Source organism: Heloderma suspectum, chromosome 12, assembly GCF_057233095.1.
Source record: "Heloderma suspectum isolate Gila_16-S chromosome 12, 16-S_ref, whole genome shotgun sequence".
Classification (NCBI taxonomy): domain Eukaryota; kingdom Metazoa; phylum Chordata; class Lepidosauria; order Squamata; family Helodermatidae; genus Heloderma; species Heloderma suspectum.
The window spans coordinates 21,035,697-21,057,519 of NC_139469.1; the positions used below are offsets into that span (position 1 = coordinate 21,035,697).

The 21,823-nt window shown below is 47.2% G+C and overlaps 1 protein-coding gene across 2 annotated transcripts in view; it reads right to left on the reverse strand.

Annotated features, from left to right (window-relative positions):
- The window catches only part of MAPK8IP3 (mitogen-activated protein kinase 8 interacting protein 3), a 101,848-nt gene that overhangs the window by 44,738 nt on the left and 35,287 nt on the right, over positions 1-21,823 (reverse strand). The window contains exons 6-8 of one of the 2 annotated variants that reach the window (XM_084818664.1): positions 17,996-18,239; positions 15,699-15,798; positions 14,196-14,332 (exon numbers count right to left, since the gene is read on the reverse strand). In XM_084818664.1, the coding sequence (XP_084674790.1) occupies positions 14,196-14,332; positions 15,699-15,798; positions 17,996-18,239 (481 nt within the window). The remainder of the gene's footprint in view (positions 1-14,195; positions 14,333-15,698; positions 15,799-17,995; positions 18,240-21,823) is intronic. The other variant, XM_084818663.1, reaches the window with a different exon arrangement.

Genomic DNA, 21,823 nt, shown 5'->3' on the forward strand with positions numbered 1-21,823 from the left:
AGAAGCCACACTATGCTGCATGGCACCCTTTAGAATGCTTCATATGCTTCACTAGCCAATTCTCCTTATTTAGGAGAAGCAGCCTTGTGGTTCAAGAGCCTGCAAGGGCATGTTTTGCTGCACAGTGCAAAGAGACTCCCGCCCCCTTGAAGTCATGGAACAGACGCAAGATGTCTGAAAATGCAGAGACTTATCCATTCGCTCAAGTTCAGAGACTTCCTTCAGAGCTTGGGGCAGAAGAGACAGCTGCACTAAAAGGTTATTCCTGGATCTAAATGTTGGATCTTGGATACTCTGTCAAATGGAGAGTCTAGGCAAGGACTGATTTACACAACTCCTGAATTTGGGGCAATTCTGCTTGTTTTCAATCTGGGTTCAAGAGCGCAAACCATGCCAGCACTGTGTTACGAACACGGTTGAAGGTTCTGTACAGCCAGCGTAGCATAGTGGTTAGGCTGTTGGACTTTGGAGACCCAGCTTCAAATCCCCGCTTAGCCAGGGAGCTTGCTGAGTGACTCGCTCTCAGTCTGGCCTAACACACAGGGTTGTTGTGAAGATAAAGGGGGAGTGAAAGGCCATATGTGCTATTCTGAGCTCCCTGGAAGAGAGGCGGGATACAAATGTAATAAACAAAACATAGTAGATAACTTCTTTAGAATATAACCACCAAATTGCCCTCTGGCTAGGCCAGGAACAGAGAACAAGTGGCCCTCGAAATGTTCTTGGACTGCAACTCCCATCTTCCCTCACCACTGTCTATGTTGGCTAGAGCTGATAGGGATTGCAGTTCACACAATACCTGGAGAACCACAAGTTCCCCACCTCTGGGCTATCCAAAGGTTTCTACCTAGCCTCCGAGCAAAGAGATAAGCAAGCTGCCTTAAACCAGGTCAGTCTGTGACTGTGTTCAGACAACATGATAACACATGAGTATGGCTTCAGTGTGTGTGGTTGTCGTCGAACCACAAATTGTTGTTGAAGTGTGGGTTATCGTGTAGTCTGAACCCAGCCGTGCTAACAAACCACGGCCTGTTAACCACGAACAACCCATGAAGAGAACCCACGGTTTGTTGTTGGGTTGTGAACTGTGGGTTGTTCATGGTTAACAAACCATGGCTTGTTTTCACAGCTGGGTTGAGACAACACAACAACCCACATTTCAGTAACAACCCACGGTTCAACGACAACTCACACTCAACCCATACTCAACCCTTGAGTGTGGGTTATTGTGTTGTCTGAACCCAGCCTATATGTCCATCTAACCCAGTGTTGCCTACCCTGACTGTTAGTGGCTCTAACTGACTGTTAGTGGCCCTCCAGATATTTTGGACTACAACTCCCATTATCCATTACCATTAGTCATGCTGGTTGGAGCTGATGGGAGTTCTAGTCCAAAACATCTGGAAGGTACCAAGTTGCCCACCCCTGCACTACAGGGTCTCAGGCAGAACTCTTTTCCATCATCTGCTACCTAACCCTTTTAAACAAAAAAAATCATTCGTAAGATCCAAGATTCTACAGTAGTGCAGAACTACACAGTGTGTCCAACATGGGGGTGTCAAAGAAAAATGCGCCTCGAGTTGTGTTCTCCTCCATCAGCTTGCAGCATCGCGCATCCTGTGTCATGATCTCACCGTATGATGCGCTTTCCTGCCACAGCCCCATTGCTGGCAGAGGCAGTGAAGCGCACCACGCAATGATGTCATATCCATTTCGACTCTTGGACAATCGTTTCTGTAATCTAATTCTCAACGTCTGTCTGATTTGTCTGTTCTCCTGGAGCCCTGTTTCTGGTCATCAGGTTGCCAACGCCAACAGGAAAATGAAAGATGTCACTACGCTGTTTCATTGGAAGTACCTGACCTCACTCAGAAGCAGCATTGCTTAACTGTCGGACTTATCTCTGAACTTCTGAGATTCATATCTTATGTGGACTGGCACCCTGCTAGCATGGGAGCATTCAAATGCCAGCTAGAAAGCACAACTTACTTCCAAGTAAGCATGCAGAGGAGGCATGCTTAAGATGCATGCTTTGACACCCTTATTGGGCTATTTTGTGTTTTTGTGCCTGAGTGTTGTTAATACAGAACAGAGAGTAGAAAAGAGCCAATCGGGTGTAAGTGGAGAGAAGGTGGCACTTCGACCAGAGTTCAAATCCCCACTCTACCAGTGAGCCCACTGGACGGACTTTGCAAAGTTAAGGACAGTCTCTCAATGCTGAGCATTCAATATAGGGAGACTACAGGTTCCATCTCATTTCAAGTTATTAAAAAAAAAATCCTTCTCATCATGACTCAACAGCTAGCACCCACGCCCCCTTTCTACATACCAAACTCTCTTCCACTTCACACTGTGTAGAGAAACATTTGTTTGCTGTTTGTTTAAGCTCTCTAATTGTAGGACAATGACGAACGCACACTCAGGACAAATGAAAAGTTAAAAACGAGAATCATGGCAGTGTACAAGGAGTGAGAACACATCACGACACACTGGGGTGGCACACGGACCTTCTTCCCACAATGAGATGGGATGGGCAGAGATGAGGGCAGAGGCAAGTCTCCCAGCAAGAACAGAAAAGAAGCAGCGATTGTGTTTAAAAGGGAGAGAGAGAGAGAGAGAGAGAGAGAGAGAGAGAGAGAGAAACCCCACTACAACAGTCAACAGAACAGGAAGAGATGAATCCCTTGTGATGTTTCAGACAGTGTGTGGTCTGCATGCCATTTCTCTCAGGGCATAACACAAAAATTCAGACCTAAGTCTGTAATGGGAGATTTATTTATTTATTTATTACATTTATATCCCACCTTTTCTCCTCCTTAAGATTAAAAACTCCAGCCTGGTGGCAAACTATAGGCTACTTCAAACAGATTTACTGCTGAGTGAAGACTCAGCTGGGAGCCGCGGCCAATCCCAAATGCCCAATTAATGTGCCTGCATGACGGCTGCATTCCCACGTTTTGTTTCTCGATTTCACTTGAAATAAGCGTACACCTCAAATGTGAAATGGCCCGGGTGTGGGAGGGGAGAGGGGGAAATGTAAGCAGTGCCTCTGACTTGCTAGAAGGATTGGGGGAAGGGGGTTTACACATTTCTCATGTTAGGCACCAATTATCACATTTTAGGTGCCTGGACAATGGGGCTCCAGGAAATTTTCCATCCTTGGGTCCAAGACACCTGGACTCAAAAACAAAAGATATTCCAGACAGGCAACATCTGACTTAGGCACTGCTGTTTTTAAAACAATAAAAGTTCACCCATAACCTCATAGTTGTATGTTAAAAATCAATCAAACATAATTAATTGGGGATATGTGTCGATTTGGTACAGGGATCAGAATCCTGACAATCAACCTCAGTTTCTCAGGAAGTTACTAGCCCTTAAGATGGTAAAGATAGGCTTGTAGTTGTATGATGGATGCCACGTGAATATTACGGTGGGCGTGAAGCCCCATCTGAATTTCCAGCAGTTTAGAAGTAGAGTGTTAATATCCTGGATAGATCTTTGCTCATACCAAAGATTATGAGAAGTGGAATAAATCATACCCAGTAAGTAAATATATGCAAATTTGCTGGGGTTTCTAAAGTTTTATACATTGATCTTGGCGCAGGATTTGCAGCACCGTGGCACAGAATCCTGGTTTGTTTTTAGCACACAACGTGGGCAGATGCCAGGCTTAGGGGAATGACTTTGATCTTTTACTAGAACTCCATGGTCCACCGACTGGAGCCACGTGCAAAATGGTGACTCAAGGGCTGGAGCCAATTACCTAATGTATCCCAGGGACCACGCATTGCAATGACCTGCATACACAAGTATAAATCAGGGACGGTCTACTTCCGGGGGTTGCATGGCCCCATTGCTGCCCCCCCCGAGAAATCACCAGGGGCTGCACCCCTCCTCTGCCATCACCAAAATTGCCACTGCTGCTGGATTTGCTGTGCTGGCAGCAACACCACCACCATCCCAGCACGATTTTGCAAGAAAACAAGCGACGCAGGGATCACACACATTGTGCATACAAACAGAATTTTTAAAAGGTGTGTATTTCCCATGTGCCTTATTTTCTGGCAAAATTGTGTCTTCTTTTTTTCCTACTGCCACAACGGCAAATTTAGCAGTGGTGGGGTTGCAAACCTGTCCAAAACCGGGTTTATGCAGCGCATGGGCTGCACTGTGTCCTCCCCTGGAATCTATCTCGGAGTCTGCAATGGGAGGATGCTTCTCCATCTCTTTGCTCTTGTCACGGCTTCCATGCTCAGAGGGGGCAGGCGAAGAAGCGACAGCAAAGAAGACGTGTATCAGAGCCAAAGGCTGCAAGGGTCAGTGGGTGTGGGCCTCAGCTAGTAGGAGCCATCCCCTGATGCCGGTCCTGGGTTCAAGGTTCTACAGATCAGGGGTTCTAGCAGCCTAATTTAGAGAACAAAAAGCCTCTTTGTCGATGCTGCTGTGAAACTTTTGGGAGTCACATGGAGAATCATCCAGTGATCTATCCCAACCTACCTTCTGTTATATCTGGCTTGCTAAATATGCTATTGCAATACACTTAAAACAACTCAGGGCTAATCTAAAGATCTGAAACGAAAAGCAAAAGCACATGGTAGATTTGCCCTGATACTGCTTCAAGGTGACTCTGCCATGAGCAAATGTTCCCCACCTGTAGAAAAGGCCTCGCCTGGCCTTTTGGAATACAGAGTGGTTTCTAAAATCAGGGCTTCGGAACATTAAAACCAGTGCTTTGGATCTTGAACCCGGAAATCTACAGGGAGCCCCTGTGGCCATTTCACTGAATCATGACGGAGTCTGTTGTGTAGACACTTCTCATCGAGGGTGCCTGGGTTGGTTTTTTGTTTACAGTTCCCAGAAAATATTAGCAGGGAAAGCAACACATTTCATGGCCACATCCCTCAGCCAACATCTTGTGAGCTGCTTGAAACATCAAAGTGGATCATCATCTACATCCTCGAACAGAAGAGAGTATTTCCCAAAAGATGGCAATTGAAGAATGAATCTACTTGTTCACCACAAAGCAACTTCATCACCAACACAGGAACAAAACAAAACAGAACAAAAAGTCCCAAGAAATTCCAGGGGTGGGGGCTGCAGAAAGGATGAAGAGATGCTGAGTGAACAAAAAGGTGGACGGGGAACACCCATATGTTAAAAAATGGCCTTCGCCTTACCAAAGAAATCATCCCGTACTATGAAAGTCATTCCATATGCAAAAAGAGGAGGGGAGGAGCAGAGGTACAGAAAGAGGTAGGGACAAAGAAGAGAAAAAGAGGGGAGAAAAGAAGAGAGAGAAAAAGCAGCCATTAAATACAAATCTGTAAACGGCAAAACGGTGATGCTCTCTTAGCATGTATGTGTGCAGAAATCAGGTACGCTGCAGCAAGAACCACTCCGTCTGCCCTCTCTGATCCAACTTAACAGAGAGGAAAGTCTTGGATTTTGAAATAATTGGATCAAGTAGCTGTTCGAGTTCTGGTCCTACCACTGTTCTCTACCCTGGTGGAACAACGGTCCTTTATGCCTATTATGGCAGGTAACCAAAATGACAGCATAGACAAAGTTGAGGGGGAAGAAAACAACAGCAGGAGAAGGTAAAATGTGGGGCTGAGGAGATTGTTTGAGGGCCCCTTTCTGATTTTGAAAAGGGCTACTGGCAGAAAAGGTGCCCCTCCCTGGACATATTCATCAGCATGGGGTTAGCTAATGGACAGCCATCTTGGGTCGATAGTGAAATGCCAAATGGAAGGAACCACATGCCCCATTTTCATTAGGTTGGATCCAAAGATTCCTTTCCTCCAATAGAAAAACACAATTTTTCGAAAGACTCCTTCCATTAGAGGAAGGGAACTTTTGGATTCAACCCAATGTCCTCCCTTTTTTCTCTTAATTGGCCACGTTACTCATGGAGGATCCTGCTAAAAATAAAAAATCACATAACACTGTGATAACATTTCCAACATGGCCATTATCAACTTTCACATGGCAACATTAATCTCCACTCCCATCCTTACCAGGAGAGGCCCGAAGAGGTCCTACTCCCAGGAGGAAAGAAGTCCAGATCCTCCTTTTTTGGTAATGAGATTAATGTGCACACCCATCCAAGATGACATAGAATCATAGAATCATAGAACAGTAGGATTGGAAGGGGCCTACAAGGCCATCGAGTCCAACCCCCTGCTCATTGCAGGAATCCAAGTCAGAGCATCGTGCACATGCACTCATCGGTGGCCAAACCAGCATGGTACATCGCTTTGCAATCAAATTACAAATGGCACATCTCTTGCCACTTTTCAGTCACTCCCACAGGCCATGAAAAAACCTTAAAGGGGCTTCTTCATTTCAGTTGAGAAAAAAATGAGATCAGTACTGAGGATGCTCGTGTACCCTTTTGTTATATTAAAAACAGGGTCTGTTAATGATAAAGATGCCTTGAGTGGATTCAGACCACAGCTGCTTGACAGCTTCTCTACACTGACGGCCGTTGTGTACGGAGAAGTGGTAGGCTGTAGCGAGAGGTCGCTTAAGCGAAGTCCAGCATTACCACTCTGTCTGGAGAAGCAGAGAAATGGTAATGTTGGAATAACCATCAAGATTCCAAACTAGGGGGTGGGGAACCTTTTTTATGTTGAGGGTCACAACCCCTTGGTGGAAATCTGTTGGGGCCCACATGCGAATGGTGGGCAGGGCTGAAGTCAACATTGGGTGGGGCCATCCCTTTTCTCTCTCTGGCACCCTTCTCTCTCTCTCTGCCACCCCTTTCTCTCTCTGCCATCCCTTCTCTCTTTCTCTCTGCTACCCCTTTTCTCTCTCTCTTTTTCTCTGCCACCCCTTCTCTCTCTCTTTCTCTCTGCCACCTTTTCTCTCTTTTTCTGCCACCCCTTCTCTCTTTTTCTCTGCCACCCCTTCTCTCTCTCTTTCTCTCTGCCATCTTTTCTTTTTCTGCCACCCCTTCTCTCTCTTTCTCTGCACCCCCTTTTCTCTGTCTCTCTCTCTGCTGCCCCCCCCTCTCTTCTTCCTCCATGCCCAGCACACTGCCAGCTCCCTCTTGCTAATAGTCTGAACTGATCATCTGCAGAGGGCTTTTGAAGTTAGGTTGAGGGCTGCAGGTTGCTCACCCCTTCTACAGACAACCACTCCCTGTATGATTTCAGGCACCTCTGGAAAGCTGTCGAGCCTCATCCATCCTGTCTCCACTCAAAATATTCCACCACTGCTTTTAAGACAAGCAACAACTGATACAAGGATATAAGAATAACCCTGCTGGATCAGACCAAAGGTCCACCCAGTTTAGCATCCTGCTTCCCACAGTAGCTAAAGCCACCACTTGGGCTAATATGACTGAAGAGTGACTGTGACTGATTTTGCAAGACTCTGACTCTTCCTCTATCATTAACACTTTAAATACTGCACTTGTTAAGTATTATCACAGATATCAGCCATTGCCCTAAAAAAGGCCACTCAGAGGTGGCTGAACCTCCCTAAAACAAACTTCCTCTGTAACATTGCCAGTCAGCGCTTTTCAGAAGCTGCTGGGACTAGAACCGAGAGCCCACTGGGGCTAGAAGCCACAGCTTTGCCTGGGCAGTAACAGTTTCCTCGACTCTGCCCACCCAGGCCACCCATGCACTACCCTCTGACTTAGGAGACCTATAAAGGCTTCCAGATCTAGCTGGGAGCTCGCTTTGGTGCCAATGGAGCTTCTGCCGTGAAATTGCCCTGCCTCATTCACAGATTTTTATGGGGGGGCCAAACAACATTGCCTTCCATTTGTAAACATCCCGTGTTTTCCCATCACCTCTCCCAGACTTTTTTCTGTTCACAGAAAATCTGTTCAGGAAAGAAAGATGGAAGAGCTGTACAATATCTTTTAACTGCTCACGCTAGGAGCCACCCGTCTGGAAACACCGTGTTTGGCTACTGGCTCTTGCTTCCTGGCTACCGGCAGCAGGGCAGCCTGCTTTTGTTCAGCCTCACCACTTATGGGTTGCCATGGCAGCCTATCGTTGCCCCACCCCCTACAGTGACCTACACCCCCTGGTGGAGAATTCTGCAATTATGCTTGCTGTATAGCGGAAGGAAGGAAATCCACATGTTGAGTGACAATTAAAATGCAGCAATTTACCACTTTTTCTTCTTTTTTGCACACTGGAAGGCAGAAAAATCATCTGATCTGCTTGGTGAGCCACTGCATGTGAACGGCACGTCGCCCCTTGGAGTTTGGAAGGCTCAGTTACCCACCTACAGCAAGGGTAATCCCGCTCTGTTCTGTTAGGTCGGGGGTGGAGGGCCTGTGGTCCTCCAAATGTCCTTGGACCACACAGACCCCATCATCCCTGATTGCTGACCATGCTGAATGGGGCTGATGGGAGTTGGAGCCTGGAGGACCACCAGTTCTTCACCCTTGCATTACATGGATACCAAGATCTAATACGGGATCCGAGTGAAGAACATAAGAGCATCCCTGCTGGATTAGACCAAGAGTCCATCTAATTGAGCTGGGCTGGATCCAGAGCAAGTCCATATGGAAACGTTAGTCATTTTGGCTAACTGAAGTCCTACTGATTTCAATGGGAGATCCACTCAAGCAACTGCTATTCAAAGGCATCCATCCTGCCTTTGAACATAGAGGCGCCATTTAGCCATCATGGCTAATACCAGTTGACATTGGAGCCCCTAAGAAAATGTTGCAGTGTAAAGTTCAGGGTTCCAGCCAGCCACATCCTCTTCCAACATACTCCATTCCATGCTCCAACCTCCTGTTTTTTCAATCCCCCCTCCAAAAAAGCCTCAGTTGGCATTCTGTGCCCACTGAGCATGTCCAGTACCCACTGAATCTACTGCCAATCAATTTCTCTGGGTGATTCACAGAGCAATCCTATATGTGTCTACTCAGCAGTAAGACCCATTGTGTTCAATGGGGCTTACTCCCAGGTAAGTGGGTACAGGATTACAGCTTCAGTTCTACTGTTATGAGCGAAAGTTAGCATGTCTCTCTATCCACCTCTGTCTTGTCATCCTTTGATTCCTAAAACTAAAACTCCCCCAAATGCTTTAGTCTTTCCTCACAGAGAACAGTATTTCAGTCCCTCCATAATTTTGACTGCCCTTTTTGATAACCTTTTCCAGTATTAAGATATCCTTTTTGAGATGAGGGGACCGGAAATAAACACAAAACGAAGAGGTTCAAAAAAAGCTGCACATTCTGCAAAGCAAAAGAAGGGGGAAAGGCAGAGGTACAAGTGAGTTGGCTCCAGCTTAGGCGAGATGGAAGAGAAGCAGTCAAAAGCAGTGTCCACCTCACACCCCAGACACCAAGCAGCTTTCAAAGAAATTTACCCGGATAAAGAAAATATCTTGAGATATGCCTGGAACTAACCCATTTGTGAGGCGGTCTTTTCCCCTTCTGTTTGTGACCACAACTGTGCCTCGGGCCAACTAGTCAGCACTGTTCAAGTGGTGATTCCAGATCTTTTGTCCCCCAAATGTTGTTGGACCACAAATCCCCACCATCCCCAGCTACTGGCCATTCTGGGTGGGGCTGTTGGGCATTGTAGTCAGTCAACATCTAGGGAACCCAAGTTTGTGGACCACTGATTTAAGGATTTCCAAACATAAGCGGACTTTGTACGGCTATGTAGAAAAGATGCCCTTTGACCTCCATAGCTCTCTTGGGCTAGAACCCTGTCTGACAGTCTCGCTCCTTCGCAAACTTATCACCTATGAGAACTGAACTTTGATACCCATCCTGCAAGTAGTTTGTTTGTTTATTAAATTTATTAATCACCCATCTGGCTGGTCACCCAGCCACTCTGGGCGATATACAACAATAAAAACAGTTCATACAATAAAATTCAACATTAAAAACATCACATTTCTAAAATTATCCTAGCCCACCCCAAATGCCTGCCTGAACAACCATGTTTTTAATGCATGGCGGAAGCTCATTAAAGAGCTCTAGACCCTCTATTATGCCTGCAAACCGCCCTGAGGGAGGGAAAGGACTAAAAAATGGAACCTGCAAGATGAAGGAACCTTTACTCTCTCAAAAACTTTGGGTCTACTCCTTAAAAAAAAAGGTTTCCACCCCACAGGGAGACAGAAATCAATAGCAGGTTTCCCCAGGTCCCACCCCGCAGGTTTCCCCAGGTACAATAGAGGGAGGGGTCCAAGCAGAGAGAGTGGAGCGAAGCTGCAGAAAGCCAGAAAGCAAAAGCTTTACCATGATGTAGCAGACATGTGAGCAAAAAGCAGAGAATGTTCTATGGGATTTGGGACCTTAGTTGTGCAAACCAATCAAACAAGGGAAAGGCGGGACCACGTCCGCAAAGCCAACCATGATTGGACAACAACAGGGGAGTATCATATGTGTGTACCCACGTCATTCAATTTAAATTCGAGACAGAGGAAAGTGGGGAAAAAGGAGGAAACAAACAAGGAATCTGAACAGAGGAGAGATACACACCTGAAAACTCCCCTATGGGCCATGTCCAGCGAAGCACAGAGAGACAGAAGGAGGTGGGGGGAAGGAAGTGGGGAAAAAGAAAGAGTCCATCAGTGACTGAAACCAACAAAATAAAAAGTTCTGGATTTTTTTTTTAACAAAACGAAAGAAATTAACAATGATCTTGCCATTTCAATGTCAAAAGGCATGAAATAGTAAAGACAGGACCCACCATGACTGCAAACGGCATGAATCTACGTAGGGGACATTTAGGAATGTGGGAAAGAAGGGGTTGGTTTTTCAGATGAAAATAAGGGTGAGGAGCCTAGAGACGTTTCTGCAAAACTCGACAACCTCGTTTTTCACGCCATGGCATCCGGTTTTCCTACAGTACTTTCCATTAAAACTGCAGGACAAGGACCATTCCCCTAAGGGGGTTTTCTCCATTCCCTTCTCCGCCAACGCAAATGGCAGAATCATGATCAGAAAACTACTATCTTTTGCTACTAAAATGTCATGGCAACACTCATGGGTGTTGGTGGCAACTGAATGTTTTAACCCAGCCTTCCCCCAAGCCAGTGCCCTTCAGATGCATCGGACGACAGCACCTATCACCCCCAGCATGGCTGGGGATGGTGGGCATCGTAGTCAACACGTCTGAGGATGCCGGCTTCGGGGAAGGCTGCTTTGGCCTTTACAACATTCATGAGAACACACAAAAGCACAGTTTGAGACCCACCAAGTCAAACACAGCTCACCAGCTATGGATCGTGGCCCACCAGGAACCTGATCCCCACCGTTTAGGAACCTGGCAATCTGCCTTATCACCGGTTAGACTGCTAGTCCTTCTAGTCTAGCGCTGTCTGCTCTGTCTTGCATCAGTTCTCCAGGGCTTCAGGCAGAGATCTTTCACATCCCTTGATCCTTTCAATGGGAGATGTGCAGGATTGAACTTGTGACCTTCTGCCTATGTGCCTCAGTACCTCTACCACTGAGCTACAGCCTCCCCGCTATGTTTTGTTTGCTTTGGCAGGTGCAGGAAAAGCTGTAAAAGCAGGAGGCTTCTTGCACCACTGGTGGGCTGTGTGCAGGGCTGGTGGGCTGTGCTTGGCTTGGCAGCCCACAACCTGAGCAGGCCGGCATGACCGAGACCGTGTTAAGCTCTGAACTGGATCTCCGCTCCTTTCAGAATGGCAGCAAGGCAAAACTTACCAGCTTGCGCATCCTCGGGGTCCCTCTCGTCACCAAAGATTCCCTCTTAGTTGAGGGAAAGAAAGCTTTACACTCCAAAATGCTTGAGCCACCTAGAAGTAAAACCAAGTTGTTTCCCCGCCCACCCCGCTCAATATCCCGCCAGCAGCCCCAGCTGTTGTTAATCGGCTATTCACCCCTCCCTTCTAGATTCTGACTGGACGGTGAACAAAAATATGTTAGTTTACTATGGAGTGGAGGGCCAGACTAAACATGGGGATGAGGCAGCCATGTATGTTTTAGCTCTGTGTCTGCCCCATTCACATGCAAAGGGAGGTTAGGGGCGTCTATTCTTTACATCATGGATTAGCCTACAGTTCCCATCATCCCTCACTATTGGCTGTGCTGGCTAGGGCTGATGGGAGTTGCTGGCCAAAACATCTGGAGGGCCACAAGTTGCCCAACCCTGCTTTTCATGAAAAGGAGCAGTCAGAGGAGGGGAGAGAGATTCCCTGCCTTTGTTGCTTTAAGCAATTTAGACGCTTATAGGGCTAAGCTATAAGTATTTTGAGTAGAATGGGGAGATGGCTCAAAACTTTGAGCCCCCACAATAGGGGGGCATTTCTCTGAGCCTTTCAGGGGTGCAAAATTCATTACCAGGGTGGTTGACGCTGTTTAGGAGGGTGACTCGCCATCAGCAGGAGAGATGGGTGGCTTTCTTCTTTACTTTTTCTTTGCTGCCAATGTCAGAGCCCTCCTTTTGGTGACCCAGCCATCATTTTAATTTCCCAAATAATGCCCTGGACGCAGCATCATTCTGGGCCACCGTGGGGAGTGGGAAGGGAATTGGCATTGGTATACACAGCTGCCACCAGTGGGGCACATTAAAAGAGTAGGGAAAAAGAAGATATCCAAAGCTGCTGCTAAATGGTAAGTTCCCCTTCACCTAACAGTGAATTTCTTGCCCCCTCAAAAAAAACTCAGAGAAAGGCTCCCCCCTACCCCAAATTCACCCTCCACAAACGAGGCAGCAAAATTCAGGGGTCAGGAGAGTTCAGCCCTTTTTTGTTATAAAAGAGTGCTTTTCTCAAACTGCTGTCACTGTTTTTGGCAACACTGATTTGGTTCACTGCCTTGAGCATTCCAATGGAAAGGCAGGATATAAAATTAATAAAGGAAATAATAACATAAATAATGATATATGGCATAGCTGACTGAGAATGTTGCGGGGCAGGGGGAATGAACCTGTGGTTGCGAGTATGAGCTTGAGTGTACAAAAGCACTCAGTGTGACAAGGAATCAAGAGGGAGGAAAATTAAAAGACTGGGAGTGTCAGCAAGTTAAGACTGATTTGCTTTGATAATTCTGCATTTTACTTCTCTGCTTATTGACTTATTAACTGATGTCCCTGATGCCTCCTCATCTCCTTTTATTAACTGCTTGGCAGTACATATTGGGTAAACTTATTTAGGGGGCAATCCTATGCATGTTTAAACAGAAAAAAAGTCCTACAATTCCAAGCATTCCCTAGCCAGCAGCATTCCCCTCTCAGCATTCCCCAGTGCTGGCTGGGGAATGCTTGGAGTTGTAGGACTTTTTTTCTGTCTAAACATGCATAGGATTGTGCTCTTATTCATTTAACTTCAACATGTGTTGTCAGGACCTCTGCTAAGCAGGGCTTTGTGTAAGGGAAGTAAAAGCACAGAATATGATTTTGACTACACAATTCTGCTTGCTGGGAAGATCATTTTCGTGTTTCTATTTTTTTTAAAGTTTCTAGTTCGTATGGTTAGGGGTGGGGGTGGGGACTGCCTGAATGTGAGTAGGCAGGCTTTCCCCAACCTGGTTCCCTCCAGATGTTTTGAACTACAACTCCCAGAATTCCTGACCATTAGCCATGCTGCTGTGGCTCATGGAAGTTGGAGTCCAAAATATCTGGAGGGCACCAGGTTGGGGAAGGTGGGTGTAGGCAATCCCTGGTGAAATCCCCAAAGCCCAAATATGGGATGAGTAGCATTCCCAGTAGCCAGAAGATAGGAAGGCATCCATGCCTTGATTAGCTCTTTCCGAATCTCCAGACTGGGAAAGAACATAACAGGCAAACTGATTTTAAAAATGCAAAAGGAATCATGCAAACATGTTTCAAGTTGCATACTTATACAGGCCAGAGAATTCTACAGAGTACACACAGGCCTGCTAAGTAACTGCCCTTTTATTGTTTCTGTATGTTCCAACATTTGTTAGGATAAATCATAGAATCATAAATTGGATATAAGCTTATCTGATCACTATAAGCTCTGCCTCTTCTCTAGGCTCTAAAGAGTCAAATGATCTAGCTCAGCGGTCTCCCAACCTGGGGCCCTCCAAAAGTATAGGATAGCTGGCTGGGGGATTCTGGGAGTTGTCGTCCTACACATTTGGAGGGCCCCAGTTTGGAGAGGGCTGAGCTACCTGAACCTCCTCCAGCAATTTAACCAGGTCATTATCACTCGACCTAATCTACCTCAAAGGATCGTTGTGAAGATAAACAAGCTAAGAATTCTAAAAGCGGAGCTCTTTAAGCATCCTTTACCTAGCAGGTCCGCTCCTTCATCCACGTCCCCGATAGCCTCCGAGCCCACTTCAGTAAGTTCGGTATACAGGGAGTCGGTGTTGATGCCAAAGGCTTTGTTCACAATCCCCTGCGTGGGGCTGTTGTGTAAGGAAAAAAACCAAAGAAATGTTGCAACTGGCAATATTTGCACTTTCCTCTATCAGCATGGGAAGTCATCCATCGTTTCAGCCAAAGGATTAACTCAACAGTGACAAAAAATGGAGCCCTCTACATGTTCCAAGCTGTCCTATGATATAGTCCCTTCCTGGACTGTGATACTTCAGACTGCAAGTGGGGAACAGCATGTTTCCTGCTCAGACTGTACCACTTCAGTCACAAAAGTCTCCCTGTACAAAGAAAACTAGCATGTTAGAGGGAAGGCTAGTGAACACATTCCCTGGCATGCTAGCTTTTCATGTGCATGGAGTGTTAACATGGGGAAGACACCCAGACATGCAGCTCCCACCCATAATCTGAAGTGGTACATTCCAAGGAGGACTAGACCACATATTAGGGCTAAGCGTGTAGATAAAATGGCACTACTTTATTCAGTGCACATAAAACCGAATTACTTGCTCTTCAAAGTCATCGAAACTTGTGGTTTGAGAAGAGGCAACTCTGATTTGCTGGACTGATGCATCCATGTCTGGGCGCAACTCACGATGACCCTCTTGTAGGAAGCAGCACTGGCCAATGGAACCACTGGACCAGATGTTCTCTCCTCCTCTCTGTGTGTGCTTACATCCCAATACATCTCTTCCTGTGACCTTTGCTCATCCAGCTCCACCACCCTCAGCCATCCAAAAGGTCTCCTGCTCCCTGAAACAACGCCATCTATTTTTCCTTGCTGCCCTTTATGCCTGGAATTGCTCCCCAGAACACCATTGCATAGCCACCTCCCTTATTTCCTGTAAGTCCCTCTAAAATACTTACCTTTTCCGGGAAGCCTGTGGATCATCCCCCGAGTCCCTATACCAGCCTTCTCCAACTTGACACCCTCCAAAAGTGTTGGACTACAATTCCCAGAATCCCCCAGCCAATGCCCTATACATTACTGCAATTAAACCAAAATACGTATAATTAAAATAATCACATCTTCTCTGCTGGCTTACCCATGTTTCCATGTCTCCCTTTCCTCTGTGGTTTCCCTGTGTCCATTTCAGTTTGTAAAGCACTGTGTACATGCATAAGCTATATATAATCAAGCGTATCCCAGCGGAGAGAAAAACAAATTGTTGCAGAGAGGAGATGGGGCACTGAGAAAAGGATAACCATCCTTTCCCCCCACTGTTTCTCTGCTCCAAACTGTGGTTTCCTGATACAGTGTTTACCTGGCAATAGGCACAATAGGCGGTTTCACTGTACATAGTTCGGCCCTTTACAATCCATCAATGGCAGGCCACACCAAACCCCTAGTAGCTTGCCCAATGAAAGGGGGAACATCTGCAACAAAAGTACTCCCACCTGTTCCCTGTGCGCTCCAGCCGGGGATCCTGACTCATGTCCAACTCCGGAGTAGAGTCGATATCTTGAAAATCTGAGCCCTCATCACTGCTGCCCATTCCTGTAGGATGGAGCAAGGAAAGGGAAGTGTTTGTGCTCGGGGAAAGCCAACAAAACCTTGGAACTGGGAAGGGTATTTTCCACCTCCACTTATTAAGGAGGATATTGGCTATTGAGTGCAGAAGCCTAATGGGAACATATTACACCACTTCTGAAGGAGCCACACTGGCTGCCAATAAGCTACCAAGCCAAGTTTAAGGTGCTTGTGTTGACATATAGGGCAGTATCCAACGGTGATGTTCTGCAAACCCAATTAGCGCTAGCGGAGCTCTGCTGAATCTTTCCATTGCACAAGGGGTTGCCTATTATGCTTGTGCAACCGCTTGTATTTGCACAATGGGTGCAAATAGTTGCGTAACCAGTTACACAAGTGGAATATGCAACCGGCTGCACAACGCACCGCGCAAGATTTATGCAAAACCGTTTGGGCAAACGCAACTTTAGTTGGATTCTTCTCTTGTGCATAGTTCAGAACCTAGTTTCCACTACCACAACATCATTTGCACTAATGGAATGACACAGTGGGATACTACCCATAAAGCCCTACATGGCTTATGACCTGGTTATCTGATGGAGCACCTTCTCCCTTATGTACATGCCCGGATATTACATTTGAGTGAGGATGCCCATTTGACGGTGCCCATTGGCCTAGAGTTCGATACATGGCGCCCGAGAGTGTTCTTGATACAGGCACCCCAACTGTGGAACTCCCTCCACCCCTCATATACGAGCAGCACCAAGTCTTACCAATTTTCTCTCTTTTCTTTTGCTGCACTGTGCAACTTGTTATTTACCTGTTACTGTCCTCCCGTTTGGTTATTTTTGTTTTTGTCAGTGCTGCATTATTTCACTCTGTTTTATTGTTTGCACCATGCTTTTGGATTATTTTCTAGTGGAAAGTGAGTAAGATATTTCTTTAATAAATATGGATGCAACCCTATGCATGTTTAGACAGATAAAAGTCCTACAACTCCCAGCATTCCCCAGCTAGCATGGGATGGCCTATTGTGATGGTCGTAAGCCTCCAAACCTAGAGGCTTACAGTCGTCCAATCTTCACCTCCACGCTCCTCCTGCTCTGAATTTTGGCTAGAAAGGCTCTTTTGCCCATCTAGCTGGGGCGCTTTGGAGCAGGAGGGAAGGAGGCTGGGGAGGCCTGAGGATACGTCATAAGCTAGTCTCCCCAGTACCCTCCCCTCCCTGCCCACTGGCACACCCCCTTTTCCTCCTCTCCAATGTCTCTACTGCTAGCCGGCAGCCAGCGTGGTTCTCTCTGCATTGGCAGTGAAGGGGAGGGGGCGGGGAGCTCGGACTCCTGGGTCCGAAGTCGAAGCACTGTCTCTGACCTGGGATCCAGGAATCCAAACTATGCCATGGCCCAGCACACGCTGTCTAGGGGTCATAGGATTGCTCTCGTAATAGATCTTTTTTAAAGGAAAACTGAGATGTTCAAAGATGCTAAATTTGAAATGCTGCACTCGTGCAGAACCCACAGAATAAGAACAGAAGAACATATGAAGAGCCCTGCGGGATCAGGCGAAGGGTCCATCTAGTCCAGCATTCTGTTCACACAGTGGCCAACCAGCTGTCGACCAGGAACCCACAAGCAGGACACGAGCGCAACAGCATCCTCCCACCCATGTTCCCCAGCAACTGGTGTATGTAGGCTCACTGCCTCTGGTACTGGAGGTAGCACATAGCCATCAGGACTAGTAGCCACTGATAGCCTTCTCCTCCAGGAATTTGTTCACCCCCCTTTTAAAGCCATCCAAATGTGTGGCCATCATTACATCCTGTTGTAGCGAATTCCATACTTTAACTATGCACTGTGTGAAGACATCCTTCCTTTTCCCCATCCTGAACCTCTCACCAACCAGCTTCATTGGGATGATCCCGGGTTCTAGTATTTTGAGAGAGGGAGAAAAATGTCTCCCTATCCACATTCTCCACACCATGCTTAATTCTGTAGACCTCTGTCACGTCTCCCCTCACCCTCCTTTTTTCCAAGCTAAACAATCCCAGCTGTTGTAGCCTTCTCTCCAGCCCCTTAATCATTTTAGTTGCCCTTTTCTGCACTTTTTCCAGCTCTACAAAATATCTAAAGCCCCGGCAATACAGGATTAAGGGTTTCCTTTTGGCATGCTATGCCCAAACATGAGGATTCTAGGAAGCCAGTGAAGCAGAAAGGCCCACCGATACCTATGCTCACGTTCCTCGTCTCCTGGGCGACCTGAACTTCCATGTTCCGGCTGTTCCGCTTCTCCCGCGACCGCTTGTTGTTCTTCGACGTGATGTAGTCATTCATGGGCTGAAGGCTCTCGTTCAGAGGGGTGACGGCAGCGGAGGGCACAGACGAGGTGGGTGTATTGGATTTGGTGCCGGTAGTGCTCGGCGTAGCCGCTGCGGAGGACTGCCCAGATTCCGACATTTCATCCGGTGGGCACTAGGGCACAAGATTGTTTGGAGCGGGAGGGGAGGGGAAGAGAAAGGTGTGGGGAGGAAAAGGCATCCACGTCTATCAGTTAACTTTTTCATTTACTGGCTTGGCAGTTGCCTCATCGCGTTATGATGGGGGTGGGGAACCACTTTCAACCCAAGGGCCATATTCAGTTTTGGAGAAGCTCTCGGGGGCCACATTCCAGGGGGCAAAGGAAAAGGGGCGTGGCCAAACCACCAGCATATTTTAGCTTAAAGCTCTTCCTGCCAGTCACTAAGCCTTAGGAGAGGCATTTTAACTTTTTTGGATGGGGTGGGAGGGGGATGGGCTGTGTAAAAGCTGGAAAACCACCCAATGGTAGGTGGTCAGGAGAAAGGGGGGCTGGGCTTGGCCCATGGGCTGGAGGTTCTCCACCCCTGCTTTACGATATATGAGCACTACACACTAGAAAGCTCATAATGGCAATGACAAAATGAACAACTATGGGCCAATGTAGGGCAGTGTTCAACGGGGGCAGGGAACCTTTTTGCTGTCAAAGGTTGCATTCCCTTGCTGGGAATTGTTGGAAGGGTGGATGCAACTCAGCTAGCTTCAAAGAGAAAAGAGCAAGGCAGGTGTGTCTGCATGGAAAGGGAATAGACAGAGGATCTCCAAGCATTCTATAGACTATCCTCTGATCTGTGCTGTCCTTCCTTCCCATGGTAGACTGATAACCTCACTTCCCACTTCCTACTTCTTCATGCTCTTGCCTCTCAGAGAGAGGAGACCCCTTTTTGGGTCTCCCTTCATCATGAGTTGGGGATCCTCCTCTACAACATGTATTGCCTGCAATAAATGCAAGGGTTCTTATTCCTTTGACCCAGAGCCTCCAGTGGGATTTATCCAGGGTAAAGCGTGCTCCTTCAGCTAGGATTTCACACAGCTCAGCCTCGTCACGTGTATCGCTGTTCTGCCAACAGGAACAGGGTAACCTGTTGGGGGCTGCATGTTGACAGTGGGCAGGCCAGAGCCAAACATGGGCGGGGGTCCTTCTCTCTTGGCCACACACCTCTCCTCTGTCTTTCTCCATGTCCAGCAAGCTGCTGGAAGAGCGACAGCAGTCTCAACTGACCCCTTGCCGAGGGCTTTTGAAATTAAGTCTGAGGACTACCCCTGGTTTAGAATGGCATGCCTTCGCATTATGGAAAAGAGAACAAATCTCAGGATGGAGGAAAATAAGGTTTTATTCTTTGGGGCTCCTTTGAAGACTAAAACGTTATTTTTCCCCCTATGTCCTGAGACTTCTCCTCTCCTTTCCATTGGGTTATCCAGTTTTGTCTGACCCTGATGACTTGACTTTAAACAGGCAGGTTCAAATCCCCATTTAGCCATGAAGTAAAGTGGAGGCCCTTATTAGCGTAGCCCACCTTACGGAGCTGTTGTGAAAGATAAATTAAATTAGAAGCCTTAACAGAATTCATTACGCTGAAACACAGTATTGAAGCTGCGTGGACTTCTGAGCACACGCCGACACACTCCAGGGTTATATGGGCTGTGTGTGCATCCAGACGTTGTTATCTTTCATTCGTAACCCTCCCACATTTCCCCACTGCTTCTTCCGCCTTTTCTCCCACCACAAAAAATCTGTGAAGGAGGGAAAGACCTAATAGCTGCACGCTGCCTTTTTAATCAGTAGCGCTAGGAGCTGTCTGTCTGGAAGCATCAACTGTCAGAAGGGCCCGATCCTCTCTACCCACTGAACCACACTGGCTCTCATTGTCTCCTAGGTAGCAAAGATCAGACTTCACTTATGACTGTATGCTGGACTTGCTACTTAGCGGCGAACAAGCCATAAGGATCCCTTCAAGGGTCCAGCACCAGCATTGACTTCAGACAGGACTTAAAAAAAAACACAAAAAACCCTCAAAGCAGCACCATTAAACCCAAGACGCGCGTTTGCACAATGCCACGCCCCTCCCTGCTACACCCAAGAGCATCCACTCCTAGCAGCATCATGTAGGGTTTGAGGAAATGGGATTTCACCACTAGGAAATTCATTGGCCAATCAACTCTAGGCTCGATGGACAGTTCAAGTGAATGCCCAAGACAGGAAAATTCTAGGTGTCAAGGCAGCCCTTTCATGCTCATTCCATTTGCTCTAATTACTTGAATGGAACAGCGGAAAGGGAGGGAGTGCAATCAGGAAAAGCCTTGAGAAGAAAACACAGAACCTCTCCTCCCACCATCCACAAGAACTGAAGGGCAGGGAAATAGCAAAACTGAGTCTCCCCCACCCCCTCTGGAGCATCCTTCCAGATGTGTTGGACTACAACTCCTATTGTTCCCAGCCAGCATGGCTGGAGGCAATGGGGATTGTAGTCCAACATATCTGAGTAGGCACCAGGTTTGGGACAGCTGTCCTAGGGCAGCAAAAGAGTCTGAGCGGAGCCTGTTCTTAATTCTCTCAGGGCATGTCCTTAATCATATCTGTCTATCTAAACAATTAATATATTAGGGTGCAATCCTATGCAGATATAGGCAGCTACCACCGAACTCGGAGGCGACCACCTATCCAATGCAGGGCAGGAGAAGCACGGAGGGGATCGTTCCCTCCGCACTTCTCCTGCCCTGCATTTTTGGCTAGACAGCCGATTGCAGCTGTGTAGCCACGGGAGGACGGAGAGGGGGAAGAGGCTGCTGTATGACACATTGGATGTGTCGTACAGGTATTTCCGCCCTCCTTACCCTGAAACGCCCCCAGACACCCCCCTTTTCGGCCGCTCCGCACTCCTCTTGTGAGCGTGGAGGACGAGGCTGTTCCCCGCTGCCTCAGAGGCAGCGTGGAAGTGGGGGGAGGTGGGTACTCTGGGAACAAGATATTCCCGGAGAACAAGATATCCTATGGCCATCTAGCCGCTGACTAGCGGCCATAGGATTGCTCCCTCCATAATTAATATATTAATCATAATAATTGTTGTTGTTATTGATATATTGTTATGTATATATAGCTTGATGGTACTTCTCTGTGTTTCTACATCCAAATCTTTGTGGTTCCTCTTTAGGAAACCGAATGAGGGTTTCAGCATACCCTACCAGTGCAGTCTCCATATGGAGGATGCAGTGAGGCTCCAGTTGTCTTTGTGGCTATCAAGGACTGCTGCCAGCTGACCATCTACCCTTTCATCCAGGGACAACTCCATGCTCATAGGAGACTCTGCTGTGAGCATGGGGCTATCCCTGGAGAAGCAGGTCCCTTCTTTTCTTAAAGCACTTCTGACATCTCCACCTGATCCCAGCCACCGACTCTCAACTTTTGTCCAGCCTGTTTAAAGAACTGCTGTTGCTTCAAGGCCAGCGAAGATCTCGTTGACATCGGTCTAGGATATTCTTTTACTACAATCCCAGCTAGAATTTAACAGAGGACACATACACTAAAAAAGCATAGCAGAATGACAATGAAGACTGTGAAAAGATGGCCACTTAACCCTTTGCAGCCACACCTTTCTTAAAGGCAAGTAAGCTCTGCGTTGACAAGCAGCAGAATTTGAAGCCACAGACATACTGCGTTGGTGAGATTCAAGTTATCCTATGTGGTACTTAGATACCGATTG